The sequence below is a fragment of the Oncorhynchus nerka genome, unplaced genomic scaffold (assembly GCF_034236695.1).
Source record: "Oncorhynchus nerka isolate Pitt River unplaced genomic scaffold, Oner_Uvic_2.0 unplaced_scaffold_121___fragment_4___debris, whole genome shotgun sequence".
Taxonomy (NCBI): domain Eukaryota; kingdom Metazoa; phylum Chordata; class Actinopteri; order Salmoniformes; family Salmonidae; genus Oncorhynchus; species Oncorhynchus nerka.
In genome coordinates, this window is record NW_027039175.1 from 1,042 (window position 1) to 25,764 (window position 24,723).

The 24,723-nt window shown below is 47.0% G+C and overlaps 2 protein-coding genes across 2 annotated transcripts; both read right to left on the minus strand.

Moving 5' to 3' along the window:
- Positions 1–4,736: 4,736 nt before the first annotated feature.
- LOC115123396 (protein CREG1-like) lies at positions 4,737–7,736 on the minus strand. The gene is made up of 4 exons (XM_029652733.2): positions 7,372–7,736; positions 6,496–6,615; positions 6,185–6,386; positions 4,737–5,857 (listed from the first exon to the last, which is right to left on the minus strand). Exons 1-4 carry the CDS (start codon positions 7,663–7,665, stop codon positions 5,820–5,822), a joined length of 654 nt encoding a protein of 217 aa, XP_029508593.2. The 5' UTR covers positions 7,666–7,736; the 3' UTR covers positions 4,737–5,819.
- Positions 7,737–19,732: 11,996 nt separating this feature from the next.
- On the minus strand, positions 19,733–24,706 carry setdb2 (SET domain bifurcated histone lysine methyltransferase 2). The gene is given in 11 exon segments (XM_065014755.1): positions 19,733–20,082; positions 20,198–20,286; positions 20,366–20,565; positions 20,777–21,052; positions 22,462–22,631; positions 22,764–23,253; positions 23,256–23,612; positions 23,763–23,915; positions 23,988–24,101; positions 24,239–24,315; positions 24,610–24,706. Coding segments are annotated over 10 exon segments (1,995 nt in total). The 5' UTR covers positions 24,267–24,315; positions 24,610–24,706; the 3' UTR covers positions 19,733–19,964.
- Positions 24,707–24,723: the final 17 nt, after the last annotated feature.

Sequence of the window (24,723 nt, forward strand, 5' to 3'; positions counted from 1 at the left end):
GTGAACAAGTGAAGGTTAACCCTGATTACATGTTGTGCACCTTAGGTTAGGGTCAACTACACCCACACTCCAAACTGAACTACAGGGCTATGGAGAAACCACATGTCCTGTAAGAGGCCTACTGACAGGAAATTAAATGTAATGTGATTAACCCCAGCACCATGAAACGTGAGCTATGATTACGGTCAAGTACTAGATCGCAGATCATCGTGAAGTGATATCTGACACAGGAAGCTTTGAGTGTGAAGCTGTCAGTGAGAGGCTGGGGGGGGGGCATGGATACAGGTGGTGGGGGGCGGGTGTATCAGACCTGACATGATGAGCTCCGCAGGTTGTTTCCTAATAACTATTTTTAAGAAACAGCTGCTTCGCTACAAGACCATATCTCGGTCTCTCTCTCTCTCTGCATTGCGGTCAGAGTTCGTATCTCAAACCCTGAGACGCTACAGAGTCCAGTTGTATAATATATTGCACAATTTTGAGTGTGTAAATGTATGCATGTGAATTTGCAAGAAAAAATATTTTAAACAGAAATATTGGAATTTGTCTACGTTGTGTGGGAACCTAGCCTGTTTTTCACTGAGTATGTGAATCCAACATTGATTATTACATTAAGGGGAGATCATTTTGAAATAGCCCACCCATAAAACAAGGATTGTGTGTTTGATTGAATAGTAGCCTCAGTCTAGTCCATCTCAGGACTGACCAGTGCAGTGGCCACAAGTAAACGGTGACAATTTGAATGTAAAGGTCAAAGGTAACAAGCTTTTTAATTGTTGTTAAAGAGTTTGCTGCTGAGGTCTTTTATTGCCAACTTTAGTGTAATGTACTGCCAGTGACCGTGTTGATGGAACATACCATCTATCTACTGGTCTCCTAAAAGGAAACTGACTGAAATCTTTGTTTTGATAGATTATTTTGCAGTGTGGTGACATCAACATCTGTCATTTCTCAGTAGAAGTTTGTTGGAAAGAGAGAAACAAGTAGGTGTGTTAAAATCCTTGTTTAAAAAGTGACACTCAGCAACTGATGTACCGTCATTGAGTGATGTGATTTCACCCACGGAAAACTCTTTTTGAAGACGTGAATACATTTCCATTCAGCTTTTGCCTCTGAAGACAGACTGTTTATGTTTCAATTACATAATCAGATGATTTGAGTAGTAAAAAAAACATGTTTATGTTTATGTTTGTTGATCAGTCTTTAGAGCCTGTTGAGCAATGACAGCATAGTTTAGTTTAACACGCAGGCCAATATTAAGGGTGCAATTTAGCTGGATGAATTGCATTAAAACATTTTGAATAGACCATTGCATTTTTTAAATAAAAATTCTGCAAATCAACACATTTGTAATTTTACATAAACTGCATCTTAAACCACAAAAGTTGCTCACTGTGATGAAATAAATATCACTACATGTCATTTCAGATTTTATGGACCTGCCTTTGTCATTGGGATTTAATTAGTTAATAGTGTAACTGGTAGTATCAACTTTCAAACTCTTGTGTTGTTGAGAGTGGAAACAGAAGGCCCTCCTACATGGTTCTCTGTCTCAGCGGGATATGAGTGAGAGACAACCCCAACCCTGTCATGGTTACAGTAATGTATCTCACACCAAACACTGTGTTCTATGACGGGTTCAAAAACAAAGCTTCCCCAAAATGGCACAGCCAACTGGCAGAAAGGAGAGAACCACTGACTGAAAATTAAATGGAGGTTGAAATACATCGATTGTTTCTCTAATGCAAATACAATGAGCAAATCATAAAGCGCAAAGTGGAGAAGCTATTGACGACACTGACACGTTCTCTAATAAGTGTGTAAGAGGACTTGTCCAGCAAGGACCATCGTAACCTAAACATCTTTACCGTCCGAATAGGACACTTGTATATTGTCCAAAAGAACCCACCATTATTTAAACGCATAGTACAGTAACCAGAAAACTTTCCAGCTTTTTAAATTGCTTATCTAAATAAAGAGTTGACCATTGACCGTCATTCACACGCATACGAACGCACACACACTCTACACACACACACACACTCTACACACGCACGCACTCTACACACACACATAGTAATATTGTTGTATGGTGGTATTATACATTTTGTATTGTAAATATGTATTGGTGTAATAATGTTATATGATGTACTGTTTTATATGTTGTTTTATGGGTAATGTAAGTGTCTTAATGTGTTTGGACCCCAGGAAGAGTAGCTAATGGCAGCAGCTAATGGGGGACCTCTAATAAATACAAATTGGTTGACAACGGGGCCCGAGCGCTCACACGAACAGTCACACATACTGTAGACTAGCCTACGTCGCCGACACTGCCTCTGCAAAATCAGAAAGTTACAATTATGAAATAAATATTTTTAAATTAAGTAATCATTAGCAATTTCGTTGTTAGCGTGAACCAATCCAAAATATATTTCTGCATTAGATATTCTTCAAATGACCCCTCACTCTCTGTCTTTGAGAGAGAAAAGTCTAATCATGATGCTCTCTCCTTTTCTAAACCTTACCATAACCTTTATTTCACTGGTTGTGTTCTATGATTACATTACCCTTTGGTAGAACATTACATTACGGCACAGTGCTAAGTGATAATGACAAGGTAATGGTAAGGTATATAGCTACTCACAATGAAAACAGTATTTGTCCAGATAGACTTTCCCTAATTTCAATATAATAATATTATTATTGATTGAGAGTAATGCACCACATACTTTGCACTATATTATAAACTGGGTGGTTCGAGCCCTGAATACGGATTGGCTGAAAGCCGTGGTATTGGAGACCGTATAACAAAACATTTATTTTGACTGTTCTAATTACATGTCTAGAAGAAAAAGAAACGCACACCTATTAAGACGAGGTGCTGGCTAGCGGAGTAGAAACTTGAAAATAAAAGAGCCGCACACTCTAGGAGCTCAGATACAAACATTTAATTACCAACGTTTCCACAGCCGAGCGGTCTTCATCAGGGTAGAATCCATCAGGGTATAATCCATCAGGGTATAATGTTTGCATCTGAGCTCCTAGAGTGTGCGGCTCTTTTATTTTCAAACTAATTACATGTATAACCAGTTTATACCAGCAATAAGATACCTCAGGATTTTGTGGTATATGGCCAATATACCACGGATAAGGGCTTTATCCAGGCACTCTGCGTTGCGCAGTGCATACGAACAACCCTTAACCATGGTATATTGACCATACACTACACCCTCTTCAGGCCTTATTTCTTAAATATAACAATACAACAACAATACCATAACTTACACTGACAGTGAGGGTTTGAGAAGGACTGTTGAAACAGGAAACAAGAATATGATAATTTTACTGGAATTAACAAATCTAGGTAGATGTTTTAAATTGGCTTGTTTAAAAAAATATTCAACCTGTCCCCTTTGATGAGAGAACACAACAGAGTGGACGGAGACAGCAGACACCTCTGTATTCTCCACATGATCAAAACCCAACTCAAAGTCAGAGCCGGGTCTCTGTCCGTCGGTTCACTTGTGTACAATACAGATCACACACTTCACAGTAACGGAACATTTGAAAGCCAATCCAAACCAACGTGAGGGCATTGACACGATGGAGAGAGTAGTAAATGTGGTAGTAAAAAGTCCCTTCATTCAGGGCCAAGAAGTTAAATATGGGTCAAGTTAGCATTTCCTCTAACAATATCCCCTGGTTCTAAACACCTGTGTGAGAATCTGGAACTCTTGTGTTTATTAAACCCTCTATATGACTACAGCGCTGTGTTTTGCCCTCCCTCAGTTGTATTTTCCTGCTTCATCAAAGATGGCCGACGCTTGTTGAGAAACGGAGGACACCACCGTGAGTGAGCGGTGTTTAACCCAGCGGGATTCAAAGCACCGTGCAGGCATCATAGGTAGTACGACTCCATTTGAGTGGGTGCCTGTACAGCTGTATAATGGTCTATAATGAGTAAACTAGACTTTCAGCTAAATACTACAGAGTTACACCAGCTCTTTGATGATACCAGGTTGTTGGAGGCTTCAGATGGTTGAGTACCGATTGACAGGGGTCAGGGATAAGCCCAGGTGCAAAGAGAAACAGGGTTTGGAGGGGTCTTACCGACATAGGGTAGTGTAGTAGACAGGACCAGCAGGCCTCCCGTCCACTTCCGAGGGTCCATCGCTCCTCTCTGGATGGGTGCGGTCAAACACCTTCTTAGAATCCGTCCCACACTCCTCTCTGCTGTCTTTCTGGGCCTCCAAAGCTGGGTTTTGTGGGCAACCTCTCGTTCTCGTGTCTCTTGCTGTGTTGTCCTCCTACAGCAGCTGCTTGAGGCTGAGTGATGCCTCGACTCGCTGGCGGCTCCTCGCCTTAGCGTACAGGAAGTGGCTTAGTGTTGCTCCACCTGGTTACACAAGACAGACACACACGCCTCTCTCAGCCTGGCCTACACTTCCCTTGTCCTCAACTATAAAGACATGGCTCCTTCTCATTACTCAGAGGAGGCACTTCCTGTCAATGTTGAGAGGAATATGTTTTTGACTGAAGGGCTGTGTGTTATACAATTGTATTGGACTCATCTACTTAGTAGCCCAGTGACTGAAGAGCTGTGTGCTATAAGTTCTATTGGACTCATCTACTTAGTAGCCCAGTGTGACCAGTCATGCTTACTTGCATCCTACATGGGAAAACCAACCTGATTATTTAATAAGAGAAATATTACATTTAACAAGAACAAAGGAAAGTACTGTACATACAAAATATAGCTTTATTTATACAAATCATCCATCATTTTGTTTACAAAAATATGTATCGTGTCAGCATCAATAGAGGAGCATATAAATACTTATTTCACATAGAAAATATACAAAGAATGTATTTAAATTCCAGCAAAAATCAGAAGTGATGTTGTAAAACTGAATATATTTTGTTTTAAATGCATATCATATGTAGTTATATTTTGGCATGATATTGAATTTAAATGATTTAGACCCAAACTGATTAAATGAAGACTAGACTAAAAAAGGTTTACTTGTAAAATGAGAAATGGATTTGCAGATGACAAGTACAATGCTTCATAATCAACACATACCATAACACACAATTTAATTCAACAAGAGCGTCATGTTTTTCCTCTGCTTTAAAGAAATGGTTCACCCAAATTACAACTTATTCTAATTTGATGGATACCTACATTAAAAGGTATTCTATGGCGCTAGCGTCTGCCACCCAGAATGTGAGTTTGTTTACCTTGCTACAGCTTATTGGTGGCATTGTCCAAAAACAATAGAGTGGTGGTACCCTTGTTGGCATACCCCAAATGCATACCCCAAATGGCATTAAACAAAAATCACCTCCATACTACTACAACAACATATGTCATTTGGTAAAACTACCCTTCAAGCCAGTTGCTTCTGTCTGTACCAAGCATCACACCTCCCCCTCTTGTGGTAAAAATACAACACTGCATATGGCTGCTCACATGGGAGAGATGCCATCAATTCTTTCTTATAACTACAAAAGCTAAATGAACTCCCTAACAACGAAGGCAGTCCTTCTTAAAATAATTATATTGCACAACAATAGAGCTTCCTAAAGGGTATAACACACAATTACACAGAGATCCATCCCTATAGCCATACATTTAAATTGGAAGCATATGAGAGAAACTCTGAATTCCAAACCATCCCCTTCCCCCACAGACACCCCAGTAGATATTACATGGCCATTATTGAGCAAATTTAGTTAGGGGAAGAAAAGGAAAAAAGTCTTAATTGTTCCAAATATTGGGTCCATCCTCCCCTGCCCTCTAGATCACTATGAAACACTTAGGATTCCTCCTCATCAAACTGGCTGTGGTGTCCTCCTAAAAGAATCACAAGACAGAAATACAACAGTCAGCTGTTCTGAAGCCACTGTAAACTAAAACAGTGACTCAGTACATTTGTCACGTGCACCTAGTGCTATTCATTACTTTCATTCTTGACAATAAACCATATCGATGACACATTGATCGAACTCCATGACATCTGACCAATCAGGCTCTGTTTCAGAGGTGCACTCCACAAAAGTGCATCCTAAGACTATTTGCACGAGGCAGTGAAACCCCTAGTCACTGATCCAGTGTCAGATGCTAGGGGTTGTTTCTGGACAGGGCCTCCGAGGCAAGAGAAAAGCATCAATAGCTACTCACTCAAGTGGTGTCTCTTGTAGGGTGTAGCCTTGAAGTAGTCTTCTGGGGTGACTGTCTTTACCCCTCCAAAGTAGTCCAGAACCCACACCTTGGTGATGTTCATCTTGGCAAAGAACCAGTTGTGGTCGGTGGGCCAGTCGACCATCTCAGGGTGGCGACTGAACAGGGCTTTCTTGGCAAAGGTGGCCTCTGTACCGTTAATCTGTCAGAAACATACAGGTAAACAGAGCAGTGAGGATTCATGAAGATAAACACTGTGCAAGTGAGTGAGACTGATTGTGTGTGTGTGTGTGTATGTCATTAACCCTCACCTCCAGCACAGAGCCAGAGAAGATGATGTGGGCACAAAGGGGATCCTGAGGGTCATATCCTTGGTTCTTACAGAAGTCTGTCTGGGCCAGGGACATGGACAAGGAAGCCTGGGGGTTCACCTGAAACACACAGTCAGTATCTCCTTACTCTTCAGCACATCCCTTTTGAATGGTGTCACACATATAGGCCTGTGTAGGTTATTTATTAGAGAAAAGGTCAAAAGTTTAGCCTGTGGCTTTAGGTATATGCCAGGAGCCGCTTGTGAATTTGACAGCTCTAACAAAGTTCATGCGGATGTTGGCTAATGGTGATCTGACTGAATTGAGCCCAAAGAGTGTGTCAAACTGGTGTAACAGTATAACTTTAGACCGTCCCCTCGCCCATACCCGGGCGCGAACCAGGGACCCTCTGTACTACTTCAAGGTGTGTGTGTATACTGTCAGAGCAAGTGACGTCACCGATTGAAACACTTTAGCGCGCACCACCGCTAACTTAAGCTAGCGTTTCACATCCGTTACACTGGCATACATGGTGCTGGCTGGGTCAGACCAGGAGCTGTCAATTCATTGCCACAGTCAACATAAGACTGAAATATGACGTCATTACAAAAAAATTGCTGTGTCACGCCCCAAAAGCAGCCGACTCATGATGGGCCAATGAGTTGCACAATTTAACAACTTTCAGTCATGGCTCTAAATGGAAATAAAGTGTCAACTACAAATGGAACAAGGACTTTTTCTTGCAGTAGGCGACATCATGCAAATAATAACCTTATCTGTCATCGACTTTACGTTATTGTATTGTCTTGACATTGTTGGCACCAGTGATGCATACCTTTCCTACGTTGCAATTGACAGAAATATTGTCCTACCCACCTTTAAATCCTGGACAGAGATCTCCATAGTGGTGAGGTACATGTAGGGCACCCCAGTCCCAGACCCAACTGGTCCGTCACTGGTAGAGAACGCATTGGAGAAGGGTTGTCCTTGCACTGGCTCATGGGTCGATATTGTGGCCATGGAAGCCCAGTTGCACTGGTTGGCGACGAATCTAGCCATCCTGGCGACTTCCTCGTGCGGAGGAATTCTGTAAAGTTCTCCGGGCATAGCGAAAAGCAGTAGAAGCCCTGCTGCCAGCAATGTGTTCATGTTGACTTCCATCTCCTCCATAAACCACTGAGGTATAAGAACGTCGGAAGAAAGGAACGAAAAGTGTTTTGTACGCTGCGGTCACGTGATCAGGGACGTGTGTCATGTGACTTTACAACTGGGCGCAGTGATGCCAATTTAGCAATTTTGTTGCTAGATTTAGCAACTTTTCAGAGTACCCTGGCAACTTTTTTTCAACCAGCATCTAGCCACAAATTTAGCTACTATTAAAAATGTATTTGGAACTTTTAGCAACTTTTGAAAAGTGACTCAAACGCTAAAATGCATTTTCCCTCTAAATGACACAAATCCGATTTCCTCTGTCACACACTCAGTCACAACACACGTGCCTGGCTGCAAAAGTGCATTGTGAGTGTCGTCACCAGCAGGCGCTCAGCTCGTGCACAGGCAGCAACAGGCCAGCAGTAATTTCAACCATTTAGGTATGGCTTGAAAGCTGCCCAGATTCTGTGGCAGCAAAAAACTTCCAAATGCACCGCACCAAGTGCACAGAAATTATTAAGGGAGTACTGGCTCCTTGTTTTCTCAAAAGGGTAACATCAGAAGTTAGGGATGGGAAGTTCAGTCTCCTTTTGGATGAGTCCACTGATGTCAGAGTCTCGAAATACCTGCATGTGGTGATTCAGTATTTCAAAAAATAACAGTTGTGTCCATATTTCTCGGGCTGGTTGAATTGGAGGGGGGTGATGCCAGATCAATAGTAAAGGCGGTAGTTGAGTTTCTTGAGAAGTGTAACCTTAAAAAAGAGAATATTCAGGCTATTGGCACTGATAATGCGTCCGTAATGACTGGGGTGCACAAGATTTTAAAGGAAGAATGTGCATTGCCCAATTCGGTACTCATCCGCTGTGTGTGCTATTCTTTACAATTGGCTGTCAGTGCAGCATCCAAAGAAACCATCCCTAGGAGTGTTGAGTACTTAATCAGGGAAACCTACAACTGGTTTTTGATTTCCCCAAAACGGCACGAGGCGTACAAAGCAGTGTATGTTACCATTAATTGTGGCCAGAAACACCTGCAGATCACCAAAGTGTGTGCCACACGTTGGCTATCGATTGAGCCTGCAGTAACTCATATATTGAGCCAGTGGGAAGAACTGAAACTCCACTTTGAGGAGACCAAGGCCAGTGAGCATTGATACATGGCGGATGTGCTCCACGCCACGTACATGGACAAGACCAACTATGTCTACCTGACGTTCTTGAAATTAATCCTGTCTGACGTACAAGTTGCAGTGAAGTCATTTGAGGGAGAGCAAACAGATCCTGTCAAGCTTTACGACAATCTGCTATACCTATTAACATCAATTTGCAGCAGAGTAGTCAATCCTATGACAAAAATGGATGTCCTGAAGGATGCCATTGATGGACATCTCAGTCCATTACCATACCTTGGGTACCTTTTAGAGAGCACGGTGTACCAACTCAGTCTTGCGCCAGAGGACAAAAAGGTCATTCGGAGACAGTGCATCAACTACATTGTTGCATTAAGCAAGGAGCTGCAAGCAAGGCTCCCAGACAACCTTGAAGCCTTGTGACACATGGCCTTGTTCAGTGTTAAGGAAACACTAAAGCACAATAAAGGCACCACTGAAATTATTAAAGTAGCTGAGCTACTGGGATACCAGCCCCAAACAATTGATACAATTGTTTCCCAATGGAGAAACATCCATCTGTTTAGGTGGGACTCAACTGAAAATACAGTTGAGTTTTGGAGTGAAGTCAATAACTACACGGACTCTTCCGGGTCGAATCCATTTGAAAAACTGTGCAAAGCTGCACTCGCTGCTCTCTCCTTGCTACACTCAAATGCGGAGGTTGAACGGCTGTTCAGCCAAATGAGTGTAGTCAAGTCAAAGTTAAGAAATAGAATGTCACTGCACACTCTCAACTCCATACTCCTGGTGCGGTATGGACTGAAGCTGGCTGGTGATACCTGTTACCAGCATAAACTACCAAGTGAAGTTCTGCAGCAGTTTGGCACCACAGCAGCATACAGCTTTAAGGCCACTCCATCCTCTACTGCTGGTTCCAGCTCCGTGACAATTTTTTATTTTACCTTTATTTAACTAGGCAAGTCAGTTAAGAACAAATTCTTATTTTCAATGAAGGCCTAGGAACAGTGGGTTAACTGCCTTGTTCAGGGGCAGAACGACAGATTTGTACCTTGTCAGCTTGGGGATCCGATCTTGCAACCTTTCAGTTACTAACCACTAGGCTACGCTGCAACAATGCAGTTGGACAGTGAAGATGATCTATGATTCATCATATTTTCAGTACGTATGCAAGGAGTGGACTTTCTGGAACTGGCGGAGACACACAGCTGATGGTGACAGTGTGTACTGCAGTGTGTGTGAGAACAGTGGCAATATCTGGAGGAAACCATCGAGCAGCTAGCCAGCCAAGCAGCACAACAACCTGGAGAGAGCTGCCTAGCACACACATCATTATTTGAGTTAAGTTGCTTGTTCAATAAGATAGCATATTGTAGCGACCCGCACAGACAGCTGTGTGTTATGTGCTAGGCTAGGAGGTGGTTGTGTTGTACTGACCAGTACCCGGTGTTCGCGGGGTCCGACATGTCAATCAACCTGCTATCTGCCAATCACGGGAATGCCTGGAATGTTCTGATGCCGGGCATCCTGGTGGTTGGCGGAGTGGCGTGGAGGGGGGTTGGGCATTGGAAGTTAAGACCAGGTTCAGCCTTTGTTCTCTCTCTCTTACGTCTGGGCTTCACAGGAGAAGGTCACGATTGGCTTGTGGGTTATCTGTCATCTATTTGGCGTGTGCTACGGCCCAAACAGTAGCCTGTGTAAAGTTGGTTCAATAAACCGTCAATTCGCAAACTCAAGCCTCTGTCTGGACAATTGTTCATTTATGATCTAGTCAGGTCATTACATTGGTGTCAGAAGTAAAAACGTTGATACAAGTTAGCCAGCTAGCTAGCTGACTTATGTGGCTAGCTACCGTAGGTGAGAACGGGGATTGAAAATGCTTCGAGGGAATCCGAAAGTGAAGGTGGAGGTAGGGGACGATTATGGCCAAGGAGGTGCGTGTGAATGGACGTCGGGGGTTCTGTCTGAGGAGATCGCCAGGGCGTCGGAGCGCAGAGGCCGCTTGAGGGAGGACGTTAGAGTGATGGCCGCTGAAGCGGGCATGAGTGCTTCGTCGAGTGTATTTCGCGCGGATTCTGGTGGGCGGACCGAAGTGACGACGTCGACGCGGCGTGACGAGGAATCTGGGGCTCAGGATGTAAACAAACATGGCGGCGCCCAGTTCCCGGCTGCGTCCGTATCTGTTAAGAGTATTCCGGTAAGGCGGATTGGGAAGCTTTTCATGCTCAGTTTGAACTGTTAGCTCATTTTAGGGGGTGGTCGGATGAAGAAAGGGCACTGCAGTTGGCTTTATGCCTCACGGATGAAGCTCTGGCCTGTTTGATATTGATTAGCCCCGAGGACAGGCATGATTATGGTGCTCTAGTGGGAGCACTGAGGAGGCGCTATGGACAGTGTGTACAGCCCGGGCTACTGCGCTCCGAACTGAGGAATAGACGCAGGCAGCCTGGAGAGCCTCTACGGGTGCTAGCTAATGACATTGAGAGCCTCTCTCGGCGGGCATATGCTCACATGCCCCCTCCGTGCAGAGCGAGCTAGCACGGGACCAGTTCATACAGGCGCTCTCCCCTACGGAGCTGCGCATACAGACCCAGCTGGCTCATCCTGAGTCATTGCAGACAGCCTTGGAGATGGCTTTGGAGAGGGAGCTGGTGTGGGCTGGGGCTTCAGCTGGGGCTTTGGTGGGGGTGCAGGGAGACACACCCTTTGTGCGAGCTGGGGGCAGAGCAGCCCGGAGCCGGAAAAGCCTGCTTGGGTGGCCGAAATGACAGAACTCATTCGGGCTGTGTCGCTACAGGCGGCACGAAACACAAGCCCTGGTCCCAGGGTCTGCTGGGGTTGTGGCCAGCCAGGCCATCTGCGCCGAGATTGCCCCATGTCCCCCAGAGCTCAGGGAAACGGCTCGGGGTCCGCATAGACCGGGTAGTGCGGACCCCTGGCTTTCTATCCCAACCACCATCATCTTCAGGAGGAGCCCACCGGCACAGACGGGGAAGCAAGGCTCCACTTCCCCAGAAGCAGACGAGGGCAAGCGGATGGAGCCTGTTGTTGTGGTGGGCCGGACCTGTGTTGGGGACTTTTGTCATGTCCCTGTCACTGTGGAGGGGTGCCCTGCTCCGCCCTGGTGGACACTGGGTCCACAGTAACCCTGGTGAGGCCAGATATTGTGCCAGGTTGGACTCAGTGTGAGCCTACAACTGTGCAGCTCCGCACAGTCACAGGTGAGCTGGCACCCATGAAAGGGAAGGGAATAATGACTCTGACAGTAGGGGGCAGGACTGTGCGTCATCCTGTGTGGGTGGCGGCTGTGCAGGACCCTTGTATCCTGGGGTTGGACTTTCTTAGGAGCACAGGCTGCCAGTTAGACCTAAATAGGGGCACACTGAGCTTCCAGGGGAGGGACGGAAGTCACCATGGCCCCCCTAATGTCACATTCACTCAACCCAACAAACCCTTTACTCCAACAGTTAAAGCAGCAGAGACTCATGGCTGCGCCCCTCCCCACAGCTGTGTGTGACTTTTCCCCAGTCCCCCTGTCACCTACGGCGGTGTGTTACATTCCCCCAGCTACCTCCATGACACAGCCCTCTGTGAGCCCGGGCCGCACCCCCAGCCCAGCTACCCCAGATGGGAGAGGAGAGGACACTGTCTGCAGTGAGGGAGATATGGGGGAGGAACTGTGTTGGTCTTGACCCCGAGCAGCAGGAACGGCTGTGGCAGTTGCTGTTTGAATTCAGAGACAGCTTTGCGTTGAGTGAGGAAGAGGTGGGTCAGACCCATCTGGTGCAGCATGAGATCGACACAGGTGATGCTCGACCCATCAAGATGCGTCCCCGCCGTATCCCGCTGGCACGCCAGGAGGCGGCAGACAAGGCTGTGTTGGAGATGCAGCGGGCAGACTTCATTGAGCCCTCAGACAGCCCCTGGGCGGCGCCAGTCGTCATGGTTCCGAAGAAGGGGGGCAAGCTGAGGTTCTGTGCGGACTACAGGCGGCTGAATGAGGTAACCAGGAAGGACTCATACCCCATACCACGTATCGATGAGTCGCTGGACCTGGTTAGGGGTCCTCCTGGTTCTCCTCACTAGACCTCCGCAGCGGCTACTGGCAGGTGCCCCTCTCCCCAGAGGCCAGAGCCAAAACTGCGTTCTCCACTAACAGAGGACACTGGCAGTTCAAGGTCCTGTGCTTTGGCCTGTGCAACGCTCCAGCTACTTTTGAGCGTTTGATGGACAGGGTGCTGGATGGCATCCCCCGACAGCAGTGTCTGGTATACCTCGATGACATCCTGGCCCATGGCAGCTCCTTCCAGTCAGCCCTGGGGCGCTACGGCGTGTGCTGGAGAGGGTGGCTGCCGCAGGTCTGAAGCTCCACCCCGAGAAGTGCCACTTCATGAGGAGAGAGGTGTCCTTCTTGGGCCACCGAGTGGGGAAGGAGGGGATCAGCACCATGGAGGACAAGGTAGGGGCTGTCAGAGACTGGCCCACCCCCACCGACCAGCGTCAGCTGAAGAGCTTCCTGGGCCTGGCCTCGTACTACAGGAGGTTTGTACGGGGCTTCTCAAGCGTTGCTGCTCCACTGAACCGCCTGCTGCCGAAGGACAAGGCTTTCACTTGGACAGTGGAGTGTGAGGAGGCGTTCAACACCCTCAAACGTGCACTGATCGAGGCCCCCGTGCTCGCCCCCCCTGACCTCACCTTGCCCTTTATCCTGGACACAGACGCGAGCAATGTGGGCATGGGTGGGGTGCTGGCCCAGGTGGGGAGAGAGTGGTGGCGTACTTCAGCAAAACATTTGACAAACATGAGCGCCGCTACTGTGTCACCCGGCGGGAGCTCTTGGCTGTTGTGGCTTCCGTCAAACACTTCAAGTACTACCTGGGTGGTCTGCCCTTTACTGTAAGGACTGACCACTCTGCTCTCCAGTGGCTCATGTCTTTCAGAGAGCCAGAGGGGCAGGTGGCACGCTGGTTGGAGGAGCTTCAGCCGTATGACTTCACGGTGGTGCACAGGGCAGGGGCACGCCACTCCAACGCCGACGCCATGTCCGGCCGGCCCTGTACTGCAGACGGCTGCCGCCATTGTGAACGGAGAGAGGGACGGGAGAGAGAGCTGCGGGCAGAGGAGGGTGTCTGTGCCACAGTGTGTCGGGCGAGCGGGCCTGTCTGCTGTGAGCTGCAGACTGTCGACGTGGCTGAATGGCGGCAGCAGCAGGGACGGGACACAGACCTACAGCCAGTGCTACAGTGGGTAGAGGCGCAGGTGAGGCCACCATGGGAAGAGGTGACAGCGCTCTCACTCGCGACCAAAGGGTTGTGGTCGAAGTTTGAGAGACTGCGGCTGGCTGATGGCGTGCTACAGCGGGCATGGAAGGAGTCAGCTACGGGAGAGGAGAGGTGGCAGGTGGTGGTCCCAAAAGCATTGCGGGAGGCTGTGCTCCAGAGTACTCATGGGGGGTGGGGACTGGACACTTTGGGGTCACAAAAACACTGCGCCGTCTCCGTCAGGGCTTCTACTGGGGGCAGCACAAGAGGGATGTGGAGGACTTTTGTCGCCGCTGTGACAACTGCACAGCGAGAAAGGGCCCCCAGGCCGCTCTCATGCTCAGCTCCAACAGTTCCCAGTGGGGGCTCCCATGGAGAGGGTGGGAGTGGATGTAGTTGGGCCGTTCCCCACCACAGACAGTGGAAACCGCTGGGTGCTCACGGCCATGGACTATTTCACAAAATGGCCCGAGGCCTATGCTCTGCCTGACCAGGAGGCAGAGACCATCGTCGACGCCCTGACAGCGGGGATGTTCAGCAGGTTTGGAGCTGCAGAGTCCATCCACAGTGACCAAGGCAGAAACTTTGAGTCCCGTGTGTTCGCCACCATGTGTGAGAGGCTGGGTATGCACAAGACCCGCACTACTCCTCTCCATCCTCAAAGTGATGGCCTTGTGGAGCGCTTCAACAAAACGCTTGGACAGCAGCTGGCCATCGTCTCTTCCAAACACCAGCGTGACTGGGACAAGCACCTGCCTATGGTCCTCATGGCATGCCGCTCCGCTGTCCAAGACTCCACCTCCTGCACGCCTGCCCTCCTCATGCTGGGGAGAGAGATCCGCACCCCTGCGGAGATGGCGTTTGGTCGGCCCCTGGATAGCCCTCATGTTCCTCCGGGGCCGGAGTATGCCCGGAGACTCCAGGACCGCCTGGAGACAGCCCACACCTTCGCCAGAGAGCAGCTGGTGAATGCAGGTGTGAGGCAGAAAAGGAACTATGACGTGCACACCCGGGAAGGCACTTTGTGGCTGGGGAGCTGGTCTGGGTCTACAGCCCCCTAAGGAAAAAAGGCAGATGCCCCAAGTTGGACAGTCACTGGGTGGGACCCTGCAGTGTCCTGGAGAGGGTAGGGGAGGTTGTGTACCGGGTGCAGCTTCCTCCCAGGGGGAGAAAGGTGGCACTGCACCGGGACAGGTTAGCCCCATACAGAGGGGCCTCTTCTCCCCAAACCCCAGGAACCCCCACAATTCCCCTCTCTGGCAATGACATTCTCCAGGCACCCACCCTCAGGTGCCGCAGACAAGGCTCCAGACAGCCCACTCCCCCTGTCTCCCCCCCTGTGTCACCGCGTGGTTCCCCAGAACCACGGACTGTATTACCCGCTCCCGCTTCCTTGTCCCCCATATCCCTGCCTTCATCCCCTGGTTCCCAGAGGGGCACTCTGCGACCATCACGGCCACGCAGGCAAAGGAGACCTCCGGGTCGCTTCAGAGACTTTGTTTGTTCCCTCGGGGACGAGGGACTTTGTGGTGGGGGGGCTGTGTAGCGACCCGCACAGACAGCTGTGTGTTATGTGCTAGGCTAGGAGGTGGTTGTGTTGTACTGACCAGTACCCGGTGTTCGCGGGGTCCGACATGTCAATCAACCTGCTATCTGCCAATCACGGGAATGCCTGGAATGTTCTGATGCCGGGCATCCTGGTGGTTGGCGGAGTGGCGTGGAGGGGGGTTGGGCATTGGAAGTTAAGACCAGGTTCAGCCTTTGTTCTCTCTCTCTTACGTCTGGGCTTCACAGGAGAAGGTCACGATTGGCTTGTGGGTTATCTGTCATCTATTTGGCGTGTGCTACGGCCCAAACAGTAGCCTGTGTAAAGTTGGTTCAATAAACCGTCAATTCGCAAACTCAAGCCTCTGTCTGGACAATTGTTCATTTATGATCTAGTCAGGTCATTACAATATATACCTAGTTATTAGCTTGTACTTATAATTGTTGATCAGTTAGGTAGCATGTTAGCATGTACACTGCTTAAAACTATAATTGTTCAGAATGTGTAAGTTTACTAGTTAAAAAGAAAATAAATAAAATGTAATTGTTCAATCATGTGTAATTGTTTAATAATTCAGTGTGTTGTTTAAAAATTAAAAATATCTGATGATATAAAATGTGTTGTTTATATTACTTATACAAATAAAAATATATGATATACAAACAAATCTAAACTAACAAATGTCCAATCATATTTTTCGCCGAGATGGACAGTCAATTTGAGTAACGTTATTGTGTATTCTACGTAACGATGCAGTTGTACGTTAATACGTAATGACGTCATTTAGCAACAAATCGACCTGCCTCTAGCACATTTACCACCTCTACCACATTTTCGTACCCTACAAAAATAAATTGAACTGTATTTTAAGACGGTTAAATGCTCTACTAACAAAAAAGCTGTTAGAATTGTAAGTATATGCATGTCCCTTAAGGTCCTTGTGTAATTGTAATGTGATATTGTACCCCCTAGCTCGATTGTCCATTGTTTGTAATCTATGTATGCTTGTGTTCTCTCATGTGCTTTATGTATTGATTTGTTGTTAATAAAAATAAAATAATAATAAAAATAAAATAATAATAAAAGACCCGCCTCTAGCAACTTCGCCTGAAAATTTGTTGGCAACACTGACTGGGCGCGAGCGTAACTTTTTTTCTCAAATCCAGGCGCATCAGTTACCAGTAATTGTTCCCATTATAAAAACACGTTTCTTTCTACGAAAACGCTAAGAATAGGGCTAGCCAAAGACCATTTCAACATTTGACAAATTCAATATTTGGGGTGATTTGTTTCCCTCCTGTTGGTGGTAAACCTGACCATGTAATACACCTTGATTTGGAAAAAAATTCCTTTAGAATTTCCAATTGGGTAAACTCCTAGACCGTTGAACCCCTTCAATTGCTTTACATTTCTACTGGTCTTAGTTGACAACGCAGTCAACTGAACTGGTCCACTAAAATCATTCAGTGACTACTTAATCAACACAACTTGATTTGGCTCAATGGTGGACCTCATACAATGAAGGTTTCATTTTAAACTATGCCATCTTGCAGATGCTTCTAGCCTAAGAGACTTAGTCATGAATGAGCACATTTTACATATGGCTGGTCCTGGGAATCGAACCCTCTACCCTGGCGTTACAAGCCCTATGCTCTACAAACTGCTACACAGAACAAAAATGCAACATGTAAAGTGTTGGTCCCATGTTTCATGAGCTGAAATGGAAGATTCCATGAATGTTCCATACACACCAAGCGTTTGTCATTTTCTGCACAGATTTGTTAATGAGCATTTCTCCTTTGCCAAAATAATCCATCCACTTGACAGGTGTGGCATATTAAGAAGTTGATTAAACAGCACAATCATTATACCAGTGCACCTTGTGCTGGGGACAAAGGGCCTCTCAAATGTGCAGTTTTGTCACAACACAATGCCACATCTCAAATTTTGAGGGAGCATGCAAACTGCATGAATCATTTTTTTGTCAATTTGTAGATGCTCTTATCCAGAGAAACTTACAGGAGCAATTAGGGTTATGTGCTTTGCAAAGGCATATTGACATATATTTTTTTAACCTATTTGGCTTGGGATTTGAACCAGCAACCTTTCAGTTACTAGCCCAACGTGCTTAAGTGCTAGGCTACCTGCCAACAGAACTGTTGCCAGACAAATGTTCATTACTCTACCATAAGCTGCCTCCAACATCATTTACTGTACTCCCAGTCATGTAAAATCCATAGTTTAGGGCCTAATACATTTATTTCAATTGACTGATTTCCTCATATGAACTGTAACTCAGTCAAATCAATGAAAATGTTACATGTTGCATTTATAAAAAGAAACATCCCTTTTTCAGGACCCTGTATTTCAAAGAGAATTCATAAAAATCCAAATAATTTAACAGATCTTCATTGTAAAGTGTTTACATACTGTTTCCCATGCTTGTTCAATGGACCATAAACAATTAATGATCATGCACCTGTGGAACGGTCGTTAAGACACTAACAGCTTAAAGACGGTAGGCAATTAAGGTCACAGTTATGAAAACCTAGGACACTAAAAGAGGCCTTTCTACTGACTCTGAAAAACACCAAAAGAAAGATGCACAGGGTCCCTACTCATGTGTGAATGTGCCTTAGGCATGCTGCAAGGAGGCATGAGGACTGCAGATGTGGCCAGGGCAATAAACTGAGACGCCTAAGACAGCACTACAGGGAGACAGGACAGCACAGGATCGGAATATCCGAACATCACACAGGTACAGGATGGCAACAACAACTGCCAGTTACACCAGGAACACACAATCCCTCCATCAGTGCTCAGACTGTCCGCAATAGGCTGAGAGAGGCTGGACTGAGGGCTTGTAGGCCTGTTGTAAGGCAGGTCCTCACCAGACATTTACATTACATTTAAGTCATTTAGCAGACGCTCTTATCCAGAGCGACTTACAAATTGGTGCATTCACCTTATGACATCCAGTGGAGCAGCCACTTTACAATAGTGCATCTAAATCTTTTAAGGGGGGGTGAGAGGGATTACTTTATCCTATCCTAGGTATTCCTTAAAGAGGTGGGGTTTCAGGTGTCTCCGGAAGGTGGTGATTGACTCCGCTGTCCTGGCGTCGTGAGGGAGTTTGTTCCACCATTGGGGGGCCAGAGCAGCGAACAGTTTTGACTGGGCTGAGCGGGAACTGTACTTCCTGTACTTCCTCAGTGGTAGGGAGATCAGTAAATGATCACTAAATAATGATCAGTAAATGTTGCCGAGCCAAATTGATGAGGAGAACGACTGTCAGTTTCAGCATCAATAATGGTGTGTCCCACCCTCAGACATCACTGGCAACAACGTAGTCTATGGGCACAAACCCGCCGTCGCTGGACCTGACAGGACTGGGAAAAAGTGCACTTCAATGACGAGTTGCAGTTTTGTCTCACCGGGGTGATGGTGGGATTTCCGTTTATCGTCGAAGGAATGAGCGTTACACCGAGACCTGTACTCTGGCGCGGGATCGATTTGGAGGTGGAGGGTCCGTCATGGTCTGGGGCGGTGTGTCACAGCATCATCGGACTGAGCTTGTTGTCATTGAAGGCAATCTCAACGCTGTGCGTTACAAGGAAGACATCCTCCTCCCTCGTGTGGTACCCTTCCTGCAGGCTCATCCTGACATGACCCTCAAGCATGACAATGCCACCAGCCATTTTGCTCGGTCTGTGCACGATTTCCTGCAAGACAGGAATGTCAGTGTTCTGCCATGGCCAGCGAAGAGCCTGGATCTCAATCCCATTGAGCACGTCTGGGACCTGTTGGATCGGAGGGTGAGGGCTAGGACCATTCCCCCTAGAAATGTCCGGGAACTTGCAGGTGCCTTGGTGGAAGAGTGGGGTAACATCTCACAGCAAGAACTGGCAAATCTGGTGCAGTCCATTAGGAGGAGATGCACTGCAGTACCTAATACAGCTGGTGGCCACACCAGATACTGACTGTTGCTTTTGACCCCCCTTTGTTCAGGGACACTTTATTTCATTTCTGTTAGTCACATCTGTGGAACTTGTTCAGTTTATGTCTCAGTTGTTGAATCTTGTTATGTTCGTACAAATATTTATACATGTTAAGTTTGCTGAAAATAAATGCAGTTGACAGTGAGAGGACATTTCTTTTTTTGCTGAGTTTATTTTTTATTAAGTGTACAAAGGCCCATTTACAGGTTAATAGACACAGGTGATGAGGGCAAAGCATAACTGGTTGTCCACCATCATACACATCTTGGGGTCATTGTGGCCTGGTCTGAAGGCAGATTTGTTTACAGCTCAAACTGACTATGTAATTGGTCTAGAAGCAGGCTATAAAGGAGTATTTTGTTTTGTGTTCATCTCAAGGTTCAGGCCAGCAGTCCCTGACAGCCTTCACAGCCACACTGACATGTCACTTTCTGTTCCAGGTCACTGTCAGGGCTGTGGGAATAGTTCCAGGTCAACTCAGTCCCCGCCTTCACCACTCTGCAAGAAAATATAGAAAAAGCTAAATCTGCTATTGGTACTGATATATCAACCCATCGCGTAGTTTTATCACAAAACCATTACCCATTAAAAAGGGACTATTCAGGACACTTACTTGCTGGTGAAGAAGGCGATGACGGGGAAGTTTGGATCATGAGAGTCAGTGAAGACGTTCTGCACAAATAGGTTGGGGTCGCAGCTGTGCTGTAGAGACAAGTTGTCAGAGGTTATGAGTGGGTGGGTTAAAGAATGGGAGTAGATAGTCACACCGTCATACACCTACATTTATGAACCTTCCCACGTTCCCCTCCTTCGTGGCATCTACGTAATACAGGTGCTCCATAGGGTTCTGCTTTGGGCCAAGTTTTTTGGGGCTTGTGGACACAGACAGCTTCACATCCACTTCTTTCATGTGTGGTTGGGAATTCAGCTGTGGCTTCTGTACCCCATTCTCTTGCTCCACACCCCCCTCAACCTCCATGCCTGAAGAAGGAAAAGTGTAACAGGAAAGAAAATAAGTTATACTGCATACTATCTAGGCACGCATAATGCCTCGTTTCTCAATGTTCATCATTGGGAACCATAGCCTGGTTAAACCAGTGGAACAATGGTGAGTGCAGCTGTCAGTCTGGTGTAACCAGGCTAATGGAACAATGAAGCCCCTTGAAGCATCCGTTGGCCCAGTTTCCAGTACCTGTGAGAGGTTGGACTGGCAGGGAGTTTCCCACCAACACGGCTTGTATCTGTGGAGAAAGCTCCACCCCGGGCCTCTGGATAACGGGCACATGAAGCCTGTCAGGAGGTGAGGAGGGGGGCGAGGGCTCCAGGGTCTCTGCAGGTGCTCGTCCCTCCCCTGCCGGCGCCAGCCACTCATCTACCACCTCCACCTCGTCGTCGGAGGGAAGGTCCGCCTTCTGGCGCTTGGGTGGGAGGGGCTCATCGGAGTCCAGTCCTGCCCTGAGAACTACACCTGAAAGGAAGGGAAGTTAATAAAGTTTCAGATCCTTGATTTGAATCCACAGTTGAGCCTTGCCAAAGTATTCATCCCCCTTGGTGTTTTTCTTATTTTGTTGCATTACAACCTGTACTTTAATGTAATGGACATACACAAAATAGTCCAAATTGGTGAAGTGAAATAAAAAAAATATGTTTACGAAAATAAAAATTCAAAACAGAAAAGTGGTGCGTGAATATGTATTCACCCTCTTTGCTATGAAGCCCCTAAATAAGATCTGGTGCAACCAATTACCTTCAGAAGTCACATAATTAGTTAAATAAAGTCCACCTGTGTGCAATCTAAGTGTCACATGATCTGTCACATGATCTCAGTATATATACACCTGTTCTGACAGGCCCCAGAGTCTGCAACACCACCAAGCAAGTAGCACCACCAAGCAAGTAGCACCATGAACACTAAGGAGCTTCCACAGCGGAGGTTGGAGTATCTGTCTATAGGACCACGTTAAGCCGTACACTCCACAGAGCTGGGCTTTATGGAGGAGTTGCCAGAAAAAAGCTATTGCTTAAATAAAAAAATTAAGCAAACACGTTTGGCGTTTGCCAAAAGGCATGTGGGAGACTCCCCAAACATATGGAATAAGGTACTCTGGTCAGATGAGACTAAAATTGAGCTTTATGGCATCAAGGAAAACGCTGTGTCTGGCACAAACCCATCCCCACATTGAAGCATGGTGGTGGTAGCATTATGCTGTGGGGATATTTTTAATCGGCAAGTACTGGGAAATTGGTCAGAATTGAAGGAATGATGGATGGTGATAAATATGGGGAAATTCTTGAGGGAGACCTGTTTCAGTCTTCCAGAGATTTGGGACTGGGGCGGAGGTTCACCACCTACTGCTAAAGCAACACTCGAGTGGTTTAAGGGAAAACATTGAAATGTCTTGAAATGGTCTAGTCAAAGCCCAGACCTCAATCCAATTGAGAATTTGTGGTACGACTAAGACTGCTGTACTCCAGTGGAATCCATCCGACTTGAAGGAGCTGGAGCAGTTTTGCCTTGAGGAATGGGCAAAAATGTCAGTGGCTAGATGTGCCAAGCTTATAGTGACATACCCCAAGAGACTTGCAGCTATAATTGCTGCAAAAGGTGGCTCTACAAAGTATTGACTTTGGGGGGGTGAATAGTTATGCATGCTCAAGTTCTTGTGTGTTTCACGAAAAAATATATTTAGCATCTTCAAAGTGTTGTGTAAATCAAATGATACAATCCCCCCAAAAAATACATTTTAATTCCAGGTTGTAAGGCAACAAAATAGGAAAAATGCCAAGGGGGTGAAATATTTTCGCAAGCCACTATATGTACATTTTTGCTGAACAATCATTTTAAGCTTACAGGACCAAACTGTCAGTTTCCCCTACCTGCGTATGTGCACACGAACGTGCCCCTGTCCAGGTCGTCACGGCAACGCACCCCCCATCCTTTGTTTCCGGTGGGGAAGACCTGCAGCCGGACACGCAGACCCCGCTGAACCACACGGTTCTGGCACATACCACGGTCACACCCACACCAAGGACCGCATTCGTACAGCCTAGCAGACACACACAGATACATATCTCATGAGTAGTTGGTAATGGCATGCACTCACCAGGCACAATAGATACACAAAAGACATGAACACAACAGGATTGCTGACAAGGACCAGACGCCCAGCCCAACTCACCCTTTGGGCACATGCTCAGACAGCCTCTGGTGGGAGTAGTGTTTGCCACCTGGGGTCAGACAAGCGCAGGCGCAGCTCTCCGCATCACCACAGCCGTCAGTGCAGTCGCAGCAGGTGGTGAACAGCGGGCCCGAACTGAGGAAACAGCCGTGAGGCCAACGCTCCTTCCTGTAGCGGAAGTCCTCCGGCCGCACTCCTTCCTCCTGCAGGCACAACTCCACCGGCGTTGGCTCTGACCCCCGGCTCAGGTCCCTCTCAGCTAGCCCGGGTGGGCGCCACTGCGGTGGCCGCAGACACTCCAACTGCACCAGGGGGTCAAAGGTGAAGTCGTCCACCTGCAGAACGCCGTGACTCTCTGTGGCAACCAGAAAACATAGCACCTCCCCTGGGGTGCAGAGACTCAGCCCACAGGGAGCCTTGTAAACAACACCCCGCGCCATGACCTCAGAGTCCAACTCTGCACCCTCAGAATTCTCAGAGCCCTCCCCTTAGAGTCTGGTTCAGTCCCATCACAATCGGTCTCAATCCCAGTAGTGAGAGGTGGGGTGGGAGCACACTGCCGCTGGAAGGAGCAGAGTAGTGGGATCCTGAGAGGGTTGTGGCCCCGGAAGTGGTGTGCGGACGGGGGCAGGTGGGGCACACAGGCCTGGCTGCAGGTATGGAACTGGTAGGGGAGCTGGAGGGGCAGCAGGGGAGTCATGAGGTCCTCTCTGTTGGGGTAGGGGGGCGACAGGGGGATGATGGAGCCATCGTAACGGAGGGGTGAGGGAGGGGATATGGGCTCTGTCTGTTGGGGGGGCAGTGGAGTCTGAGGGTCGTCAATGTCAGGGACTGAAACTGTGAGGATTTCTGTGTGGTGGACAGATATTGGGAAGATGTTAGGCTAGCAGCAAACTGAGATATTGGGATAGCTCACAGACCACGTTTGGATTCAATCAATCCAAACCTCACAGTCAGAGATACTATAATGATATACTGGGCGTGAAGTAGGCTATGTACCTGCACCAATAACCACCTCCACAAAAGACTCATTCCCAGTGGCAGGGGCTGTAGTTGTAGCTGGGGCTGTAGTTGTAGCTGGGCCTGTAGTTGCCGGTGTCACAATCAGCCCAGAATCCAATAAGGTAATCATATTCATCCCCTGGACATATTCTAAAACAAAAACAGAACAATTATTGCATCAATGGCCAGTATGTGTATGTGTGTGTACTGTATATATGGTACCTCTGTCTGTAGCAGTGCAGGTCTTGATGGCATGCTTCAGGTGTGTCAGATATTCATACAGCTCATCAAATGTTTCTTCCACGTCCACCTGCACCCAGAATGACTTTGCCCTCGCTGAAATCAGAGCAAAAAATGTCAGGAACAAATCATTTGCATGATGATCTCCAACAACAACTGGGTCCATCTTTCAAACTGGATTAAATGTATGTGAAACTATAAACAATATAACAGTATAAGTGAAAATTCCTCACCAACTTCTGTTTTCTCTGACCCATCCATTTTCAATATTGATGGATGGTCAGCTCGTTATGAATTCCTCTGATACCTGCTAAGAAAATGTGCAATTGGCTAAGCACATAGTCAATATTATGCCGGATATGTAGCCTACCAAAGACCAACCTAGTTACATATATATTGTTGGTATCCAACGTCGATGGCCTAGCTAGTACTACCAGCTAACGTACACTAGTAAGGATGTTGTAAGTAACAACGTTAGCTAGATCTCTAGCTATCTTTGCTATGCTGCATGCATTGATTTCAGGAAGTTGCTTGCAAAAAGCATTATTATACAAGTGTCGACACCAATTTACAGTTCGTTCAAAAAATAAGCTAATGTACCTACTGCCTTATCTATTTAAACCTGATAGTATCGATACATTTTACTTTGTCTACTTCCATTGATGAAATTCGAATACCCATAATGCACTTCACTATTTTGTTCATATAGAAGACAAAT

Bases quoted from the DNA above. Each gene is read 5' to 3' on its own strand.
- LOC115123396 (XM_029652733.2), bottom strand. From the start codon at position 7,665: ATGGAGGAGATGGAAGTCAACATGAACACATTGCTGGCAGCAGGGCTT. The intron at 6,387-6,495 runs GTGAGGGTTAAT...TGTTTCTGACAG, and splicing joins TCTCTGGCTCTGTGCTGGAG to ATTAACGGTACAGAGGCCAC. The intron at 5,858-6,184 runs GTGAGTAGCTAT...TGATTCTTTTAG, and splicing joins CTACAAGAGACACCACTTGA to GAGGACACCACAGCCAGTTT.